The sequence below is a fragment of the Prunus persica genome, chromosome G5 (assembly GCF_000346465.2).
Source record: "Prunus persica cultivar Lovell chromosome G5, Prunus_persica_NCBIv2, whole genome shotgun sequence".
In the NCBI taxonomy this organism is placed as follows: Eukaryota; Viridiplantae; Streptophyta; class Magnoliopsida; order Rosales; family Rosaceae; genus Prunus; species Prunus persica.
In genome coordinates, this window is record NC_034013.1 from 8,558,675 (window position 1) to 8,579,415 (window position 20,741).

At 37.0% G+C, this 20,741-nt stretch overlaps 2 protein-coding genes across 2 annotated transcripts; both read left to right on the forward strand.

Moving 5' to 3' along the window:
- LOC18778078 (probable aspartyl protease At4g16563) lies at nucleotides 6,909-9,131 on the forward strand. Its single transcript, XM_007209895.2, has one exon. The coding sequence runs from the start codon at nucleotides 7,263-7,265 to the stop codon at nucleotides 8,727-8,729; it is 1,467 nt and encodes a 488-aa protein (XP_007209957.1). The 5' UTR covers nucleotides 6,909-7,262; the 3' UTR covers nucleotides 8,730-9,131.
- LOC109949330 lies at nucleotides 18,138-20,637 on the forward strand. The gene is made up of 3 exons (XM_020564734.1): nucleotides 18,138-18,242; nucleotides 19,417-20,205; nucleotides 20,290-20,637. Exons 2-3 carry the CDS (start codon nucleotides 19,420-19,422, stop codon nucleotides 20,482-20,484), a joined length of 981 nt encoding a protein of 326 aa, XP_020420323.1. The 5' UTR covers nucleotides 18,138-18,242; nucleotides 19,417-19,419; the 3' UTR covers nucleotides 20,485-20,637.

The following is a 20,741-nucleotide window of genomic DNA, read 5'->3' on the forward strand; positions in this document are numbered from 1 at the left end:
CATGTAGTCAAATTGGATGCACATCAATATTGATTGGCCTACGATGATTTATCCCCTGAAAGATACTTTGTAACTGGGTGTAGTATGTGTGAATGAGAGTACCATTCTACTTCATAGTAAATTCTCATTTGTTCATATCATAAAGGTGAGATTCATTGTATGAATGAACATGTGTACTATTCTGCTTCATACTAAATGCCCATTTGTTCATATCATAAAGGTCAGATTAATCATAGAATGTTTTTTTAACGGCATCCCAGATTTCTTTGGCAGTACCCATCCGGATGAAACAACCTATTAAATCTGGGGAAATGGAATTGATCAACCATCTCTTGACCCTAAAATTCTCTGTACACCATTTTTTGTATGCAGGAGCCATCTCAACGGGTTTTTGGAATAGCACGGGTTAGGTACCCCAATTTCTCTCTTGTAGCAATTCGCATCTCTACGACTTGAGACCATAGTGTATAGTTGGTATCATTTAGAACAATTCTAGTAGGAAACAAAGAGTTGTGACTCTGAATTGTGAAATTTAGAGGTTGGAATTGGAAGATCCTCCAGTGAGCGAGAGAGGTTAAATGTTGTCTGGAATTGTAGCAGAAATATATGAGATTTGATATGGGCTGTGTTTAGGAATTTGGTAAAGGGATTTGATTTGAGGATTTAGGAATTTGATTTAGGGTTTGTGTTTGAATTTGAGAATATGATTTGAAGGTTTAGAGCAAACCTAGGATCGGTCGCTCTCATACTTTACTAAGAATTGTAGGGTTTGAATATTCATGTGATTTTATTCTTCTCCATAAGGATAATATATAAGGATTTACATGTGTGTTACAAGGAAATATATACATAAAATAAATAGGAAATATCTCCTAATAATACAATATGACAACTAAACTAAATAGGAAATAAATCACATAATTAAATTAGGAAATAAATATATGGATATAGGACAGGGGTGGAAATAACAACACTCATCGCATTAGCAACAAAAACAAAAAAAGGGTCACTCTCTCGTACTCGAGGAGAGCTAGGCGAAATGGCTAGGGTTTTGCACTGGTCCTCCCTTTTCATGTGCTCTTTGCAGTCGGCGTCATCTCCTCGTTCCAGTTCTGGTCTACGGTGTGGTTTGTCATTGGGGCCGTCTTCTCGATGTGGGTGTGGTCTCCTGCGTGGGTGTCTTCTTCTTTGATAGGGAAGGCTTTTGATATGAGTTGCTGGTGGTGCAAGCTATGGGTACATAGGTGGTTGGCATCTAGGGTTTTCTTGGGTCACATATATCTCTTACGATCTAGGATCTCTCGTTTCTATCCTCCTTTTCTCGATATTGTTCAAGGTTTTTGGTGGCTAGGGTTGTTGGGTGCCATCTTTTTACCAATCTCTACAAGCTCATTTGGTTTTTCTGTGATAGGGACCACAGATCCGGGCAGTGATAAAGTCCTTAATGCCCTTGCGCAATATTTCAGGACACACTTTATGCTCACCAATTTTTCTGGTGATAGTAGAATTTGTATTAAAGATTGTGCTGATAAGGCGAAAGAGACTAGCCTAGAGTGGTCTCCCAGGTCTCCCTGATGTGTTTGCTGGAACGTTCGTGGGCTTGGCAGCGGATGAATGTTTCGTTACCTAAAGTTTCTCCTCTTCAAGTTAAGTGGCTGAGTCTGGGTGTAGTGTTTTCTCTTGTGTTTTGGGAAGCATTGTTTTCTCTTCCAAATTTTCTTTGCTTGTATTGTGTTTGTTCACTGTGTTTTTCTTATTTTTCTGTTTTGACTCTTTGCAAGCTAATTAATTCCTACACCATGTGAAGAACTATGATTGTCATCATAGGAGGTTTTCTTTGACAAGTTCTGGGAAGAGTTGGTGTGCTCTTTTGGGGCGCTTTGTTGCCTCTGCTATGCTTTTGAATTATATGAAACTATTGGATTATGAATAAAATCCATTTTTTCTCTATTAGAAAATAAATAAATAAATAAACACTCATCGTAAATTAACTCACGTCAACAACGTGTACGTACCTTACATAGGCGGAACCACATAGAGGGCTTTGGTGGGTTATAGCCTAGAGAAGTCTTTGGGGAAAAACAAAAAAATACCTATACATCCTATTACTATTTTGTTGCGTATACAATCACTATGTTAACCTAAATACGTATATAACAATACATATAGTTAAAGGTCTTCCATCTTTGTGGCCACTGTCAAAAATTGTCCCAACACCAACGCTAGTCCTCAACTTTTAACTCTTCAATTTTAATATTTTTCATTGATTTGACTTCAAAAGAGAAGTAACTTTCTAAATAAAATTCACGCTTTGCTAATATGGCTCTAATTTATTGTTTTTATGCTTACAACTAATATATATGTGAAACTTAATTATTTATATTTTTGCAATTTGCATTTGTGAAGGGTTTTTTTTTTTTTTGTGCATTTAATATGTACTTATTTTATATTAAAATTAATTAAAAATTAGTCCGTAGAGCTATGAACTTGTGTGATAGATATGATTTAATGAATCCTTTTATTTCTAGAAAAACTTTAGAAATTGTGGGTTAAGAAAAAATTATTATTAAATTTTGAACTAATAATTTAACTAATTCACCCGTTGAAAAATTTATGGACCCCTCCTTAATACATTATCATCATTTTTCTCCTCAAGTGTACTTCCATTTGACACGTGGAGAGACACACAGCAGCGCCATACTGGCTGACTCCGGTCTGGTTGGTAGTTCAAAAGTGGGGTTGGTGGCCATTGGGCGGTGCGAGCTCACGAGAATCCGACTACAAATTACAATCCAAAAGTTGAGAGTGGGAAACGCTGAGAAAATATACAAAATGGGCCCACTAAGAGACTGCCACGTTGGCACAAAGTACCAGGCTTTCATGGCAGCACCTGATCGCGCCACACGTCTGTACTTTCATTATTCTTTGTTCTTTTGCAATGTTTTCTTTTCTTCTTCCTTTATATTTCCTTTTGCAACTTGCAAAGTTTTGTTGTGTGCCACGTTGTCATATCATCACATATGGATGTCAGGCAGACAAAAGATGAAAAAATAATGTACTTATTTCTAATTTAAATTTTCTTCAAAGTTATATGTAATGACTTCTTCTTTTTCTAATTCTTTCTCTCTTTTGTTTTACTTCGGGTCAATTTGGCATTGCTATGTTGTTAAAATAATCGCTATCAGATTTACTATAAGAGAAATCAGCTATGAAAGAAATCAGTTTGACGTAAACTTTTTGTCAAAAGTGTTGTTGGTACAATGAGTGTTTGGTAAATTTTTGTGTCAAAATGCTGTGAACTATGTATAATGACTAAAAATAGTATTATGTTGAAATGACTTTTCTATTCAAGTGTGTGGTAAAAAGAAAAAGAATTTCAGGTTTGGTTTGGAATGGTGGCAAAGTGTGCAACAACACCAAGCTGGGACTGATTATTATAAAGCTCTCCCTAGAGGGTGTTTTTCACAAGCTGAGTTTCAAACACTAGACCTTACAAAGTATCCAGCTAACATTCGCCCAACTTGCAGGACCTAGTCAGTATTTCCACTAGACCAAACCCCTTGGGTAATTTCACTTTCATTTACATATTTCTTTGTTAAATATGTTTGGTACATGTAGATATCCCTTTGCTTTGACAAGAAAAATTAACCTAGTATGTCTATTACCTTATTCTTCTGGCGTCTAAAGAGTGCTTCAACAATCCAACAATAAAAATTGAATGAAGAGAAGGAGAAGAGTAGCTCTGGCATGAGGAATGTGGAAGAGAAAGCGTGAAGATGAATGATGGGAAGTAGAAGAACGAGGAGAAAGAGATGCTAGCGTGAAAACATATGGGGTTAATTCTGAAATTTTCATTAAACTCTAGCGCCTCTCAAAACTGATTGTCACATAATCAGGAAATGAAAGCAGCTCTATACCAGCTTTTCCTAATTGCTTTCTCACACGGCAATTATTCACAATAAGTTATTTTTTTATCTTTTACCAAATGGGTTGGGCTTTTAAAAAATTTAAAATAATCACTTATGGCTCCAAATAAGCAATGTCAAACCGGCACCGGTTTAGCATTGCTTATTTGGGGTGATAAGTGATTTTAAAAAAAATTTAGGAAGCACATCTCATTTGGTAAACTATAAGAAAATCACTTATTGTTAAAAATTGTTGTGAGAGAAAGCTATAAGGGAAAGCAGCTAATGAGGCGCTTTCATTTTCTGATTATGCAATAATTAGTTTCAAATAAGCGCTGAATTTAATGATTATGCGAAAATTATTTTCTAATTATGCGAGAATCAATACCAACAACACTTTTAACAAAAAGTTTACCAAACGCCAAGCTGTTTTTTCTCACAGCTGATTTCTCTCATTGCAAATCTGATAGCGATTATTTTCACAGCATATTAATGTCAAACTGGCCCTTAGATTATAGAAGTTAAGGAAAATGTAAGGGATTTGTAGCTCAAGTGGTTAAGATCTATGCACCGAAGTTCTAAGTTCGACTCCCCATTTCCTCAGTATCGCATGTATTTAAAAGAATATAGAAAATTTAAGGAGGGGCCTTCATTGCAGGAAGGGCTAGGAAGTTTGATAATGTTTTTTCCGCTTTACAAAGTGAGGCCTTGGCAGCACGAGAAGGTGTGGTTTTGGCGGTTGAAAGGGGTTTAACTAATATTTGTTTTGAGAGTGATTCTCTCCAGATCGATACGGCACTTGGATGCTCATCTTTGGACAGATCCTTTATTTGGCCTATCTTAGAGGACTTTAAGTTTTTGTTGTTACAGATCACTGGAGAAGGCTTTGCCTATGTCCGCCGGATTGCAAATGAGGCTGCTCACCGCACTGCTCGCTTTGCTTTACACCTTGGAACACCCATCTCTTGGTTCGAGGAACCTCTAGATTTCCTAGTTGATGTTTTATTTGAGGATTGTAACAAGTAGTTTTTATGAGTATGATCCTAGGGGGATGAGGGGGTACTCTACCAGTGGTTAGGTTCCTGCTCATGCTTGCAGTTAAGCGGATAAGGCTACTCAATTAGACCGATGACCGAGCCCGTATGTGTAGAGAAACTTGCCTAATCCCCGAAGACATTTTCTGGTTTTTGTACTGGTTACGCTTTTCCTATAAATAAAATCCTATCGCTATTCTCTCAAAAAAAAAAATTGTGCTCCTTTTAAAAATGGAGAAATGGAGAAATGAAAGCATTGACAACGTTCAAGTGGTAATATCAAATTGAATGTCACAGTTTGTTTGAAATTTCATGACAATTAAAATCATTATGTTGATTTTTCTTCTAATAGTTAATTTCTTTTTTTTCAGAATTATTGTTGCTTTAATAGCTAGTCTAGTATGACCTGTACTGTATGGCTGTGTTATTATGAGCATGACATTTCTCTCAAAGCTACAGTTTTCATTGAAGGCTTAGCATAAATGCCTTTTGATTTCTGATCAACTGGAATTGGATCAAGATGACTTGTTGTATTTGTGGGAAGGGTATAATTGGTAACCCCTTGGTTGTTGTTGTAGCAATGCTCTCGCACCTCCTGCTGCAGAACAGACATAGCTCCTGTTTGAAGCTGACAAGTTTTGTCTTGTCTTGCGTTGATGAACAATCGTAAATATATTTGCATGTAGTTTATACGTGTCTCGGGTAACAAAACCATGACCTGGAAATAACTAACTATTTAATTAAGCTTCAATAATAACCAACTGTGACAAACTACAATTTTTTTAGTTTTTTTATTTTTGACTAATTTAACTGCCTCAAACCTTTCATTCTGTTTGTTTGGTTTTCTGTTACCCGCCTTGCTGTCCTGCTGTGATTGCGGAGTGTAATCTGATGTGGCACTTGTGCTGCTGAGCTGGCTGGTTTCTTTCATCCTTGTCAGCAGCTTAGAGGTGTCAAATGGGATTATGTGTAACTTGATTATTTGAATTAATGTTTGATTTGATCCACTTGACCAACTAGTTCTTGGGTTTAAAATTTTAAGATGAACTTTTTTGGCTTACAATAGTAAAATTTAAACCTAAGTTCGACGAACTTTCTCATCTCATTCCTATGTTACTGATGAAGGGTTTCAATGGACAAGATTGTATACCTTTCAAGCGTGTTGTCTAGTGACTTTTACATAAAGTTGAGTGATAACCCTTTTTCTAGTATGACTTAAAACTTCAGAGGGAGAGTAGATATTGTTTTAGATTATCTTTTCTCTTTGTTTCCAAGTAACTAGATTTCATTCAAAGATTCTTCATGGTTTAATTAACCTCTAAATATTATAGAGATAATTGGTCTATTAGTACTTTTCTCAACTGTGTTGAAAAGTCAATGTTCGACTCATATGTATTCGAAGAAGATACATATTTGTGATGAGTTCAGTATCTAATTGCGGCTAGCCTTTAACATCGCACCAATACTTACCAATTCATGTCAGGGGTTTTGTGTCACAGACAACGCAAATTATTATTATTTTTTAATATACTCTTTCTGAGTTATAAGTATTTTAATCTAAATCCAATATATTTTATCTTCGCAGATCTTTCAATTCTCTAAGTTGAGTTTTGACTTGTTTAATTTCACTATTAAGCATCTCCAAAGGAAGAAGCAAGAGTAGGCAAACCTTATTTGTCTTACCACATCAGCATTTTCATGCTCTAAGGAAAGAGACAAATGGGTAGGCAAAATATATTTACTCTACACAAGAAAGCAATATTATCTACTTCAAAAGAAAGAGATATATTGAGCCTCACCTGCTTTTTATAATAAAATATCATCTTCATTCTCTCATGTACTTTCTATAAAATATAATAATAAATATAAAAGATAAAAATAAATATTATAGTACAATTTTGCCTATTTCATATTTCGCTCGGATTAAAGCTCATAAACAATATTATTGATAAGATCAAATCTCAGCCTTAGGCTAAAAACATTTCATTTAAATGTTGTAAGTTGAAAGTACAAGAAACCTTGGTCACTTATATGCTTATCCTACCAAGGTAAGCAAACGTTAAACAAGGCAGGCTCAGCTGATAAGTCCCTTATCAAGTTGCCGACCAAGGAATTCAAGCCATCTTCCTAAATTACAGGTCCATCCATCAACCCCTCATTTTATTTACAAAACAAAGCCAGCATGCATTAAGAAGATAATCCTTTCCTCACATACACATTCCAAAATTTCTATGACCAACAAATAAACAAATCCCCTTTATAAATCCCCTTCTTCACAATTCTCTCTCTCTCTCTCTCTCTCTCTACTCTGTTTTCTTCATCCATGGCTTCTGCTCTGTTTCTAATACTCTGTTTTACACATTTCTTTCTTTCATGTTCACAACCACTATATCTCCCTCTAACCCACACGCTCTCCCAAACCCAATTCAACAGTACCCAACACCTCCTCAAATCCACCACCACGCGCTCAGCCAGGCGCTTCCACCACCACCACCGCGGCCACAACCGCCAAACAAACCAAGTCTCTCTCCCACTCGCCCCAGGCAGCGACTACACTCTCTCCTTCACTCTCAACTCCAGCCCTCCCCAACCCGTCGCTCTTTACATGGACACAGGCAGCGACCTCGTCTGGTTCCCCTGTTCCCCATTCGAATGCATACTCTGTGAAGGCAAACCCAACTCCACAAACCCACCTCCCAAAATCCCCAAAAACGCGGCCGTTTCGTGCGACTCCCGCTCCTGCTCCGCCGCCCACTCCTTCCTCTCCTCCGCCAACCTCTGCGCCATTTCCCATTGTCCTCTCGACTCTATAGAAATCTCCGAGTGCTCCTCCTTCTCTTGCCCGCCATTTTACTACGCCTACGCTGATGGAAGCTTCATAGCCAAGCTTTACAAGCACAGCCTGTCGATACCCATGTCGACGCCTGCTCTGGTTCTGAGAAATTTCACTTTTGGGTGTTCCCATTCTTCCCTCGGCGAGCCAATTGGGGTGGCTGGGTTCGGCCGCGGCTTGCTTTCTCTACCTGCCCAACTCTCTACCTTCTCTCCCCACCTCGCCACCCAGTTTTCATACTGCTTAGTTTCTCACTCCTTTGACCAGGACCGAGTCCGTCGACCGAGTCCGCTCATTCTCGGCCCGTACGACCAGAAACAGAAGCGATTTGGGGACGGTGCTGGTGGGTCGGTTGAGTATGCCTACACCTCCATGCTCGACAACCCAAAGCACCCTTATTTCTATTCGATTGGGCTCGCCGGAGTTTCGGTCGGGAAAAGGGTTTTTCCGGCACCGGAGATTCTGCAAGGGGTCGATAAGAATGGGAACGGCGGGATCGTCGTGGACTCGGGGACCACTTTCACCATGTTTCCGCAGGGTTTCTATAACTCGCTGGTGGCTGAGTTCGACCGCAGAGTCGGGCGAGTTCACGAGCGGGCGACTCGGGTAGAGGACGAAACCGGGCTTGGGCCGTGCTATTATTACGAGAAGGTGGTGGACGTTCCGGCTGTGACGTTGCATTTTGCGGGGAACAACTCCAGTGTGTTGCTGCCTAGGAGGAACTACTTTTATGAGTTCGTGGACGGTGGTGATGGGGCCGGGAGGAAGAGGAAAAAGGTTGGGTGTTGGATGCTGATGAACGGTGGTGATGAGGCGGAGATGAGCGGTGGGCCCGGGGGTATTTTAGGGAATTATCAGCAGCAAGGGTTTGAGGTGGTTTATGATTTGGAGAAGCAGAGGGTTGGGTTTGCAAGGAGGCAATGTGCATTGCTTTGGGACAGTCTAAACCAACGGTAGATTTGGGAGTTGAATTTGGTTTCGTCAAGGTGGATTGACTTTGCTTACTAAGGTCAAAGGGGGTTGTTGACTTTGACTGCACAGGGGATGGTCTGTAAATTCCTGTAAATTAGTCGGGTGTTATTTTCTTTTTCAATAAATAAAAGTTTAAGGAGAGATTGGCTACTCTCAACACCAGTATAAGAGTATATCCACAACTTCGAGTCAAAAAAACTTATGGGTGACACTCAATTGCTAGCTGTTTCTGATATAAATTTATGTAAAAAATTACAAATTGCGATAGAGAAATGTGTAAAGTTTGATATTTAAATATATGTGTAATTTAAGTCAACTTTTGACTTCTCCACAGTGAACTGGCATGTACTTTGCATAGGCATTAAGCAAGCGGTTTAATTTCCAATTAGGATTTGACTTGGATCAGAAGCTTTAAGTGGGGAGGAAGCTTCGTCTGATTTCTCAATGAATGGCCATAGTTAGCCCGTAGGCCATATAGGACACCAAACTTAATAGAGGGTGGGCGCACCATAATTGTTGCTCATTATTGTTTGTTATGTCACATTAGATTTTCAGTCTCAATCATGAATAAGATAGAATCATATGTGCTAAACAGAAAAATGAAGAAAGAGGGAGATTCGAACGTGTAACACTTTTGAGCGTTTCCAAGAAAAATATCATGAAGTAGAAGAATTTGAATGTTACAAGAATAACATTGTTTTATTATATTTTCATTCAATTACGTTCTGCCACATAGAAAGATAAATTATTACGACGTGATTTGTTGATAATAATAAAACAGTTATATGTATTATACAAATTTGTCTCCACCAAAGATGCCATCAAACGTTTAATTTGAGTATAATGAGTTTTAAGGCTTTCAAATTCATAGCGTACACCCTTAGCCAACTCATGAATAAAAAGTCATCATCAAATATTCAAACAAGAGATGGATGTGAATATCTTTCTTTCTTTCTTTCTGACAAGACCACTCATGATGACTCATATGTAGTGATAGCAAGGTCTAAAATATCGATGATATCGGAAATATCGGTAGTCCAAAAATATGGAAATATCGGGATATTATCGATATCGATAAAAATTGAATAAAAACCACGGAAATTGTAAGAAAAACTTGGAAATTTTTATTGAAACTTTGGAGAATGTCTATTTAGTCAATTATCTATGAGTTTATCACAAAAAATTAGAAGGAAATGCATTGCATGATGGATTTAACTAATTTAAGTTGATTATACAGCAAGCGGGCAAACACTATGAGTGTAAAAAATATGTAATAATTAATTAAAAAAGATTAAATACACCTTAATCATTCATATATAATGATTTATTATAATATTTTACACTTTATACATTGCATGGTAAGATACATGAATGACTTAGTACCACATAGAGTTCCTACGAGGTTCAAATTTTTCACTATCTTCATCATCTCTATGTGTAGAGTAAGTGTATTGTGAAGAGTAGTCATCAAATGATAAATCCCCAAAATAGTTTTGCATGTAATTGTTAACATACCATCCATATAAATATAAATATTTTAGCACATTATCACAAAAACATAAGTGATATGGTGTTTAAGGTGTTGGAGGAGTAAAATGGGAGGGGTTCTATCCCCTTTGTGCTTTTTTCTCCCCTTTTTCCCTTTTTTTTTTTAAACTTTTTTTTTCCTTCACATCGATATTTTCGATATTTTCGATATTTTGGCGATATTACACCGATATTTTGACAAAATATTGCTAAAATGTGAGCGAAATTATCGACATCGATATTTTCCGATATTATCGTCGATATTGTCGATATTTATACGATATGTACATGGATACGTTCCGAAATATCCGTGATTCAAAAAAATCGAAATATCCTCGATATTTCCTCGATATTATCGATATTTCAGACTATGAGTGATAGTGAGACAATTAAATTGCAAGTTATGTTATATGTTTTACAGCCATGCTTCCACGGACGTATACAATATATGTCTCTGCTTGCTTGGATAGTTGGAGGTAGTCTTAATCATCCACCAAGGCATGAACTGCCAAATATTTGCACATTGGCGACTTCCGTAGATTTTTTTTTGGTAAAATGCTATAATCAATTGTGCGTGGTCGGAGGATTCCAAAAGTTGGGATTTGTGGTTCAAATTAGCTCTAGAATTATTACTTTTATTCGATAAAATATACCATTAAATAAAGAAAATACCTTTCTTGTTATCAGGTAAATAAGAGTTCCTACATTTCTGTCAATAGCAGTGTGACATGTGTACAGTAGTTTTTCTTTTTGTGTTTTTGATGAATTATTTTTGCATATGTGTCAAACTGTGATTCGCAGAAAAGAAGAGTATCTCCTTACCGGTAAGAAGGCAAATAATATCCATTAAATAAACTATAATTTATAATATAGTGAGTCATTTGTAGTTTTACTGTCTAAATACATGTTACTTGTATGTATCTACAATTACAAATCACCCACACGCACATAAATAAATAATAATTTATATTAAGACTTCCATAAAATGAGAATAACAAAATAATCCTATCTCCATTGCAACTAAATTTTTCCCCCTCATAAGGTGCTTTAGTTGGGTAGTGGTTTAACCAGCCCATCATATTCATACCTAACCTTTATAATGTTTTGTCAAGCAATGGAGTCAGCCAATCATGTCCCAGTAGAAAGAGTCCAAATGCTGCCTCATACAATTGTCTTTTTCTCCTTTCATGTGACACACATACGCACTCATAGTCACGTTCATTTTCCCTCCAAGGTGCATGTGACAAAATGGATGATAAAGGGAAGAAAAAAAAAAGAGTATGATATACAGTTTGTTGGAACCCTACAAATTACTATGGATTAATTATAATTTTAGTCATTGAGATTTGGGGTTTGGTTCAAAATTAATTTTAATCACTGTGATTTCAATTTTTTCAATTTCGTCACTGTACTTGCAGTCGTTAACAAATCAAGTCACATCTCTAAATTATGTCAGTTTAATTTCACGTGCTAAATACGTGCACGGGCAAAATTGTATTTTCACTATTTAAACAATTAATAACTAAAATTTTAAAAAAAACAAACAAACAACCCATCCGTTTCTCCCACCCTCCCATCCACCATCCCTATACCCAAATCCTTCCTCATACCACCCCACCATCATCCATAGCCAGCCAAACCCACCACCAGCCATACCCACCTACACTCCCCATCCACCATCCAAATCTTCTCCACCATCGCCAAGAATGTCTTTCAGCGACCTGTACACAATCCCAGGTTGGAGTTTTTATCAAAAATAGCCAAAATTTACCCCCTATTTTCATAAATGTCAGTTTTTATAAAAACTTTCAAAAACAGCAAAAAGCTCACCTAAAATTACTCAAAAGCCCTCATAAATAAAAACCCACAAAAACCTAAAAAAAACAAAGGTTTGATCCTATGTTATATCATTGGAGGAGTTGAACCATGAATATGACTTGATTCCTAGCTAGTCCGAGTACTACATCCACCCAACATTGAGTTGAAGCAAAGCTTTTGTTCTATGATCTCCTTCATCTCCATTATCTAATTACTTAATTATCTCTAATAAGCCATATATTTATATTATATATTTAACAAGGCACTCATAGAGTTATTGATTCATCTCCGCAATGTTAAAGTTCATATCGGAATCTAATTAGCAACTTCGAAGTCCATATATGGCTGACAAAGGGTTGTGCGTGGCCTCCAATGGTGATAGCATCAACATGGCTGACGACAACAAATAATACCAAAGCTTCGAGCCCAATGACGGAGACAACATATACTAACATAGGGGAGTTTTTATGTTTAAAATCAAATGAAAATATAGATTACAGGTTTCATGTTTTGCTTTTTTAGGTTTTTGTGGGTTTTAGTTTTGAGGGCATTTGAGTATTTTTAAGTGAGTTTTTGGCTATTTTTAAAAGTTTTTATAAAAATTGACATTTATGAAAGTATGGGTAAATTTTGGCTATTTTTGATAAAAACTACCCAGGTTGCTTGTAACACCCAAACATGGTGTCACTCTTGCCAGTAAGACCGTACATTATTATTGAACATTTTCCACCCAAATTCACATTGTCAATCCTGGATTAAACAAACTTGCTGCAAAACAACCCCAAAATCGTCTTCTTCCGATAAAGAAACCCCATCGAGAGTGAAATCTCGGTACCCGAAATCGACACAGACACGACTATTTTGTTTTTGAGGATTTATTTGAAGAACCGATGTTGTTTTGGGTTCTTTTTGATCTGGTTAATCTCGGATTCTGGCTAGGACTTCAACTAGGTGCTCTACGGGTGGTTCTGCTGTGAGATCAGTTGCAGATAGAGATTTGGGCTTGGGGGCGATGAGAGTTAGAGAGAGAGAGCCATTACCCACCCACCTACACCATGATGGCTTCAGATTTGGATGGTGGATGGGGGGTGCGGGTGGGTATGGCTAGTGGTGGGTTTGGATGGTTATGGATGATGATGGGGTGGTTGGTTGCAGAAAGAAGATAAAGGAGAAAGGATTTGGAGATAGGGATGGTGGATGGTAAAGGTGGGCATCAAAACCGGAATATCGAAACCATCCCAAAACCGTGCCAAATCGTGCCAATCTCGTGTTGTCTCGTTTGGTGTTGACGTGTAAACGGGATGATATCGTGTCATCCCGTTACTGTTTGGCACGACATCGGTTCCACATTTATGATCTCCGTTGGTGTCAGAGGGACGGACCCTTAGTTAATTTTATGATCTCGGTTGGTATCCTAATTTAATTTTAGTTCCACCCCTACTCTCCACGTATATTTCTTCGACTCCTCTTTGTTTCTCTTGTTAAGATTTCAGAGGGACGGACCCTTAGCCCACCGCTAGCAACATTGATATTGTCCCCAACTTAACCACTTGTTTAGTAGGTATAGAGTTTTATACAAAAGGTCTCGATGTTATTAAGAGTGGAACCATTTATTATATGAGACTTTCTATTTTGTTAAGTTTCCGATGTGGGATTCGTATATTCTTCAACATCTCTACGTCCTTTCCTGTCCTTTCCTTTGTCTAATTCTTCTCTTCTCTTCTCTTCTCCTTTCCTTTCCTTTCATTTCCTTTCCTTTCCTCTGTTTTATTTTAGCTTGAGCATTTATACTGGTGATTTGAGTGTTATATGGTTGTTTGCTTCATTGGCAGGTAAGGATGTTGATTCTGAGACCAAAGTGAAGAGCATTGAGGCTGATTTAAAGATTCTAAAGTTGCAGGTCTGTTGTGTTTTAAAACAAATTTAATTACCATTTTTCTTTTTAGTTGAAGGGTCTTCCCGATTATTTTTCCTTTTTAAGTGCTTTCGTTATTTGGGTATCAGAATTGGCAAATCAATCTTGTATTATCATGCCTTCATTAAAAAGAAAAAAAGAGAGAGAGTAAGGATTCTGCTTTTAATGATTGGGTTTGGGTTAACAGGAACGTGCCATGTCTCTTGCCCCTTCCTTCCACCCTTCATATTCCACGGTTGGCGGCAGTTCCGTGAAAATTTTCTTCCAGTCATTGCACTTGCGTGATTAGAACCCAAATTCTCTATGGTGATGATGTAAAAGCCTATATGAGATTTAATTTTCATTTCACTTGAACTTTGTATGAGATTTTTATTTCTCGGTTGGTCTTGAATCTTGATTGTTTATTTTGTTGTATTACACTTGATTGGTAATCTCCATCCCGTGTCATCCCGTACCGTGCCCAGCCCTAGTGAATGGGAGTGGGAGAAACGGCTGGGTTTTTTTATTTTTACTTTTTCATTTTATATATTAATTGTTTAAATGGTGCAAATACAATTTTGTCCTTGCACTCATTTAGAGTATGTGCAATTAAACTGACGAAATTGAGAGATGTGATATGATTTGTTAACGACTGCAAGTACAGTGATGAAATCGGAAAAATTAAAATTATGATGACTAAAATTGATTTCGAGCCAAACCTTAGTGACCAAAATTATAATTAACCCAATTAAAATCAGTGTGACTTTCAAAGTAACATAAAACTTATAAATGAGTCCCTCCAAAGCAACCTTGGAAGAGGGACTACATTAGGCCCAACTTGCTCTTTATGTTCTTATGTTTACAAGAAAATTTTCATCATCTCAGAACCATCAAGCTAAAGTATACAATTTGAAGCATTAAAATATAAATGAATATGTTTTTCTATTTTACAGACTATATCGGTATATTCTTATATTTAGATAAATACTTTCATGAAATGGGAATAACACTATTTTGCTATTCGACCAATAATGCTATGACACACATAATAACACTTCCAGTGACATAGCATTATTGGCTTGAAATAGCCAAATAAGCTATTTCCGTTGCAACTAATGTTTCTCTTATATTTTTAGATCATTCTCCACTCACCCAAAACCAAAAATAGAAAATGAAAAGATTTTCTTGTCATATAATCCCTGATTCTAGTGCAAATTGTCTACGCCTCCCACATTGCCAAAATTTCACTCATCCAAACCACCTGTAGACCCCTTATCTATATTTTCTTAATCTAGTCCCACCTTATGAATTCACTTTTGGCCTCGTAAGGACATCTCCAAGTTTGGGCGATATCCTCAAATATAGCCCAAAATCTCCAAAACTCATCTTCAAGAGTGAGCTATATAAAGGCTACCAATAAAAAATAATAATAATAATAATAATAAAAAGGATGGCTACATGAAGGGCTCATTCCTAAAAATCAGGTCACATGTGGCCCTTCAGCTAGCTCAGGCCAAATAATTCGATGGGCTCAGCTGCTTTTTTATATATTTATTTCCTGTGTCAAATAGGCCATTGGTGGCCATTGATTAAAAAACCGTTGCATATCAAGGGTCTGGAGCAACCCAACAGCTAGCTGTTTTATTTTCAATCTGAAAAAATGATTTTTTTTTTAATTCTAAAAAATTCCTAAATATTTTGTATACATACCTACCTCATTCTTACATCATTTGTCACAACATATTATCACTCCTCAATTTCATCATTTTACATCACATTCTCTTCATTCTTTTACAAACTATCCTTCATCTTTTTCCATTTAAAAAAATTATTTCCTCCCATTGTTAAAAAAATGGCCGGTACTTCGAAGAAAGGCAAAAATTGGACTCGAAAGGAAGATGAAACTCTTTGCTTAAAAGTCTCCAAAGATAGTTTCAAGGGTACAAGCCAAACTTCTAACAGCATTTAGACGTGTGTTTCTCAAAAATACTAAGAGCTTTACGAAGGCACCACTCCGACATTGAGAAATCATGAAAGTTGTAGCGGTCGGTGGAAGAAGCACATATTTTCGAGCATGAACAAATGGCATCAAGCTTAGAAAAAGGATGAGAGGAGACATCTAAGCAGAGCCAATGTCTCCGACGAAGTAAGTGTTTTTACTAGTTTTATTTTTAACTACATACTTTAAATTTATTTAATTTACTTTAATTATATTTTCTCTTTAAATTTATTAAATTTACTTTAATTATATTTTCTCGCAACGCCAAGTAGTGTGGAGAAGTTCTATATGGAAGATGTCAAAAAAGCCTTTAAACTTCATCATTGTTGGGAAATTTGTAAAGGTTGGGTGGCATTTCAAGATCCACCAAAAGAAATTTTGGTCCTACACAGGTGCGAATAAATTTGCCCGTTAATTTAGATGAAGATAAAGAACCATCTTCGATCACCAACGAAGATCCTTCTTCAACTCAAACACCCATTCCTAAGCCTATAGGACGAAACAAGGCAAGAAGAATGAAAGAAAAGGGCAAGGAAAGGGAGGATAAGGTCGTTCAGGAGGAAGAGAAGAAGCAGAGACATGAAGATATGGTCCAACAAAGGCAAGAAGAGATGGATGGGAACATGACTAGGGTCACCACCACACAACATGTCTCCAATGAGGAAGGAGTTTTCTTACTCGAAAAAGATAGAAATTCAGGACCGACACAGCGTACGGGAGTTGTTTCCGAATTCGAATTCAACATCCAACTATCATCCTACAATGCCGGGAGAAGATAATGATTATTTTTAATTGTTAAGTTGTTGTTTCTAAATTAGTGTTCAAGTTGTTTTTAAATTAATGTTGTTTTTAAATTAATGTTTAAGTTGTTGTTTTTAAAATTAATATTTAAGTTGTTGATTTTAAATGAATTTTTAAGTTTTTTTTATTTTTTATAAATAGTAGTTTAATTGAATTAACTAATAAATTCATATTATGTACTAAAAAGTATTAAAATATTAAATTTAGATCTCAAAAAAAAACCCTAGCCCCCTTTCTCCCAAAAAACACTCTTAGAGCCTTTTCCACCTTGAGGGGGGAAGAAGCCATTGTTCTTCCCCCCTCTCCTCTCTTATCTTCCTCTCTTCCTCCTTTCATCTCTTCCCCCATTTTCAAAGACGAAGGGTTTTCCCTATTTGTCTTAGTTTTGTTATGATTTTCATCCAACCATTAGTGGCGTCTACGGCTCAGCGTCGGATCTTCACCTGCATTTCGGCGTCAGATCTCCACCACCATCTTTTTTGCAATTTCTTTATGTTTGGAATAAGTTGCAGAGACTCTTTGGGTTCTCTGTGTAGTTTTCACCTCTCCTTTTGTGAGAGTTTTTCATCTCTCCTTTGTGAGAGCTTTTCATCTCTCCTTGGTGAGAGTTTTATTTGTATTGTTATGGCTTGGTTTTTTCAAGCTTTATCTCTTTTTTATTATTCTAAGTTTGCAATCTTAGTTGGGATGCCTATGCCAGAGTTTCTTCGATCTTACCTGATCGTTGGTGGAAACATACCTGATTTTCTTAATTTTGATATTAGACCGCTCCGTTATTGTAATGGCCATTTTGTGGCTAGTTTGTATTGGCCCTTTATGACTAGTGGCTTTTTTGACTGAATTATGAATGCAATCATATAATTTCTCAAAAAAAAAAAAAACCCTTTACTGATGGAGACGATTAAAATGTAGTCTCACACTATTTCTTATAAAATAACTTTTTAGACGGCTAAATACGCCAAGACTATAATGAGTGGAAAGTTATAAGGGGTAAGTTATAAGGGGTTCACTTTATAGCCATCAGATTAATCCAAGGGCTGGGGAGAATTGAGTTAAAGTTTCACAATTGGGTAGGTAAGGAACCCAAACCCGAATTGAATATCCAGCACGTCCAAAAAGAAGAAGAAGAGGGAAACACGTCCGAAAAAGAAGAAGAAGAGGCAAGTTCGAAGTTTGAACAGAAAGAACTCATCTCTCTAAAACACAGAGGTCTGAGATACCCAATGAAGGCAACGGCTAACGACAGTTGAAGGCAACGATTCGCCACTCCGTTCTCCAGACCCCGAGAAAGTATTTATTTGGAGTAGAAGGGGCAAAGGTGTGGATTCCAAATCAGTGAAGAGGCGAAGCAGTGGAAGGGGAAGGGGAGAAGCTGTATTCGTTGGAAGTGGTAGGTTCCATTTGTGGAGCAAAGAAACAGAAAGACCCCACACAGACACCTTGCAATAACCAGCATTTGGTGAGTAATTTATGGAATTTGAGTTTAGGGTTAGAGTAATGGTTTTCCCCAATTTGTACCATAAATTTTGTTGGATTTGGCATCTCTTCGTTGTGCTTCAGTTGCATGTTAATTTTTGCTTAGGTATATGTTAAAAAAAGAATGAAAATCAAGTCAATAACAAGTGAATAACATGTCAATAATGATATGAATAAGATAATGGTGTTGAATTGGAGGAGGCCCTCAAAACCTTCCACATTTGAAGCAGTGCATAGTGCAGATTAAGAAGAGGCGCTAGAATATATATATATATTTTATGAAGTAAATATGATTTCCTTTGTTACTAAATTTGCCTGAGAAACATTTGAACAGATAATAATAAACTCATGAATAGAACTGCAAAGCATTTGATGAGTAATGTAAGGAATTTGAGTTTAGGGTTAGAGTAATGGTTTTCCCCAATTTGTACCATCAATGTTGTTGGATTTGGCATCTCTTATTTGTGCTTCAATTGCATGTTAATTTTTGCTTGGGTATATGTTAAAAAACGAATGAAAATAAAGTCAATCACATGTCAATAACATCTCAAAACCTTCCACATTTGAAGCAGTGCAGAGTGAAGAGTACCTCTCTGGCACTAGAATTTATATATTTTGTGAAATAAATATTATTTCATTTGTTACTAAATTTGCCTATGAGAAATGAGAATAGATAATAATAAACTCATGAATAAAAGTGCAAAGCATTTGAAATGAAGGTTGATCTATGACGATTGTGGGTGACTGAAGAAAAAGGTAGAAAGAAAGAAGGATGTGGCAATTGCTTAGCAAGCAGATAGCAGAGTACATGCTTTGCTTTGCTTCCTTCCACTATATTTCTTATTTATTTATTTTGGGTTGTGTATGAGATGACAATAATTGTCATGTGTGTGAAGTGCAGAACTTGCCTACATTGCACTCACACGAGTATGGATCCATAAATAAAACACGTGAAATTGTTTGTAATTCACATAATCATTGCATTAACAGGTATTTGCACAAAAATTGTCATATTGCTTTGATGATGTTAAAGCCTGTGATGAGTAATCCATATGCTCATGTACTTTGTAAAAGTTGTAATGTGCCTGGTTGACTAGTTGTGATTGTGCAAATACGTGGTAGTATATATGTTCACGTTATTTCACATTGTATTTGAGGAAATGGGATCCAACGTGGAGCTGGTATGGCCAGAGGCAGAGGTATATTCGTCACGGGTGAACAACTGCTCACATGCAAATTCATCTCTAGCTGCAATTCGAGCGAAGTTGAGTGCGGAACAATTAGAACAATTCAAGACATCATGCTTTGGCCATCTTCTGAATATAGATAAGATTCAGTTTAGCGGACAGATTGTGCATGGGGTTGTGTTGCGTAGAGTAGCGGGGCAGGGTGTGAAAGACTTGGATGGATTGAGTTTCTTATTAGGGTGTGACGTTGCTCAGTTCACTCGTCAGGATTTCTGTTTGATCACAGGGCTTCGTTTTGGGGAAGTGCCTGAAGTTTCCAGTGGAGAGAGTAATGAAATCAGACTTCAGAAAAGATATTTTATAGACGAAGGAATTACATGCAATGCTTTAGAAGAAGCATTTGTGAGGTGCACAGAGGAAGATGACATCTACAAGCTAGCTCTTGTTTACTTTGCTGAGTTAGTGGTTTTGGGAAGGGACAAACATTTGAACATCAATCTAAATTACCTGACCCTTGTAGAGGACTTGGATGCGTTCAACAAGTATCCGTGGGGTTCGGTGTCCTTTGACAAAACCCAAGACAGTCTATTTTCTGCACCAACAAAGTATGTGAAAAGCTTGGAAAATGAAGAGGGAAGAGGGAAGGGGAAAAGTAAGGTAACGGGAACAAGCCGGAGAAATGAGAAGGGCAAGAAGGATAAGCATGGTGAAGCGCAAAGGAGTGGCTGGAGTTTTAAAGGTTTCACGTATGCTTTCCAGGTACATGGTAATAATGTTCATGTCAGTTATGTTTTGTTTTTCTTTAAAACATAAATAATGACTTTTGTCCTGTGAATTGTGTAGATTTGGGTATATGAATTAATTCCTAGAATGGCGGACCTGAATTACTGCAAGGTTGTTGATCCGACCGCTGTCCCGCGTATTTTGCGATGGAGAACTACTACGTCTGTTCCAGAGATGAGAAAGTTGAACAATTATTTTTTCCAGAGCAAAGAGGTTTGGTTTGCAGCCCTTAGAACTATTGATAAGATTGAATGAAATTATGAAGTAGAATGATTTAATATGACTCTTGTCTGTATTCTGAAACAGTCAGTTCAGTTGCGGGCGCTATGTCCAAGTGAAGAGGAAATGAGACAGCCATATTGGAGTTGGCCACAGGATCGCCCTGCTGTTGTCTCGGCAGAGTCAATTCCTTCTTCATGTGGTAATCTTGATGAGTTGAACAAGGTGGTAAGCTTGTTGAGGTCCGAGTTGTTTCAAGTAAAGCGGGAAAAAGACGTCCTTCACTTAAAGGT

Coding starts and splice junctions, on each gene's coding strand:
- LOC109949330 (XM_020564734.1), top strand. CDS start 19,420: ATGGGATCCAACGTGGAGCTGGTATGGCCAGAGGCAGAGGTATATTCG. Junction 20,206..20,289: donor GTTTCACGTATGCTTTCCAG/GTACATGGTAAT, acceptor TGAATTGTGTAG/ATTTGGGTATATGAATTAAT.
- LOC18778078 (XM_007209895.2), top strand. CDS start 7,263: ATGGCTTCTGCTCTGTTTCTAATACTCTGTTTTACACATTTCTTTCTT.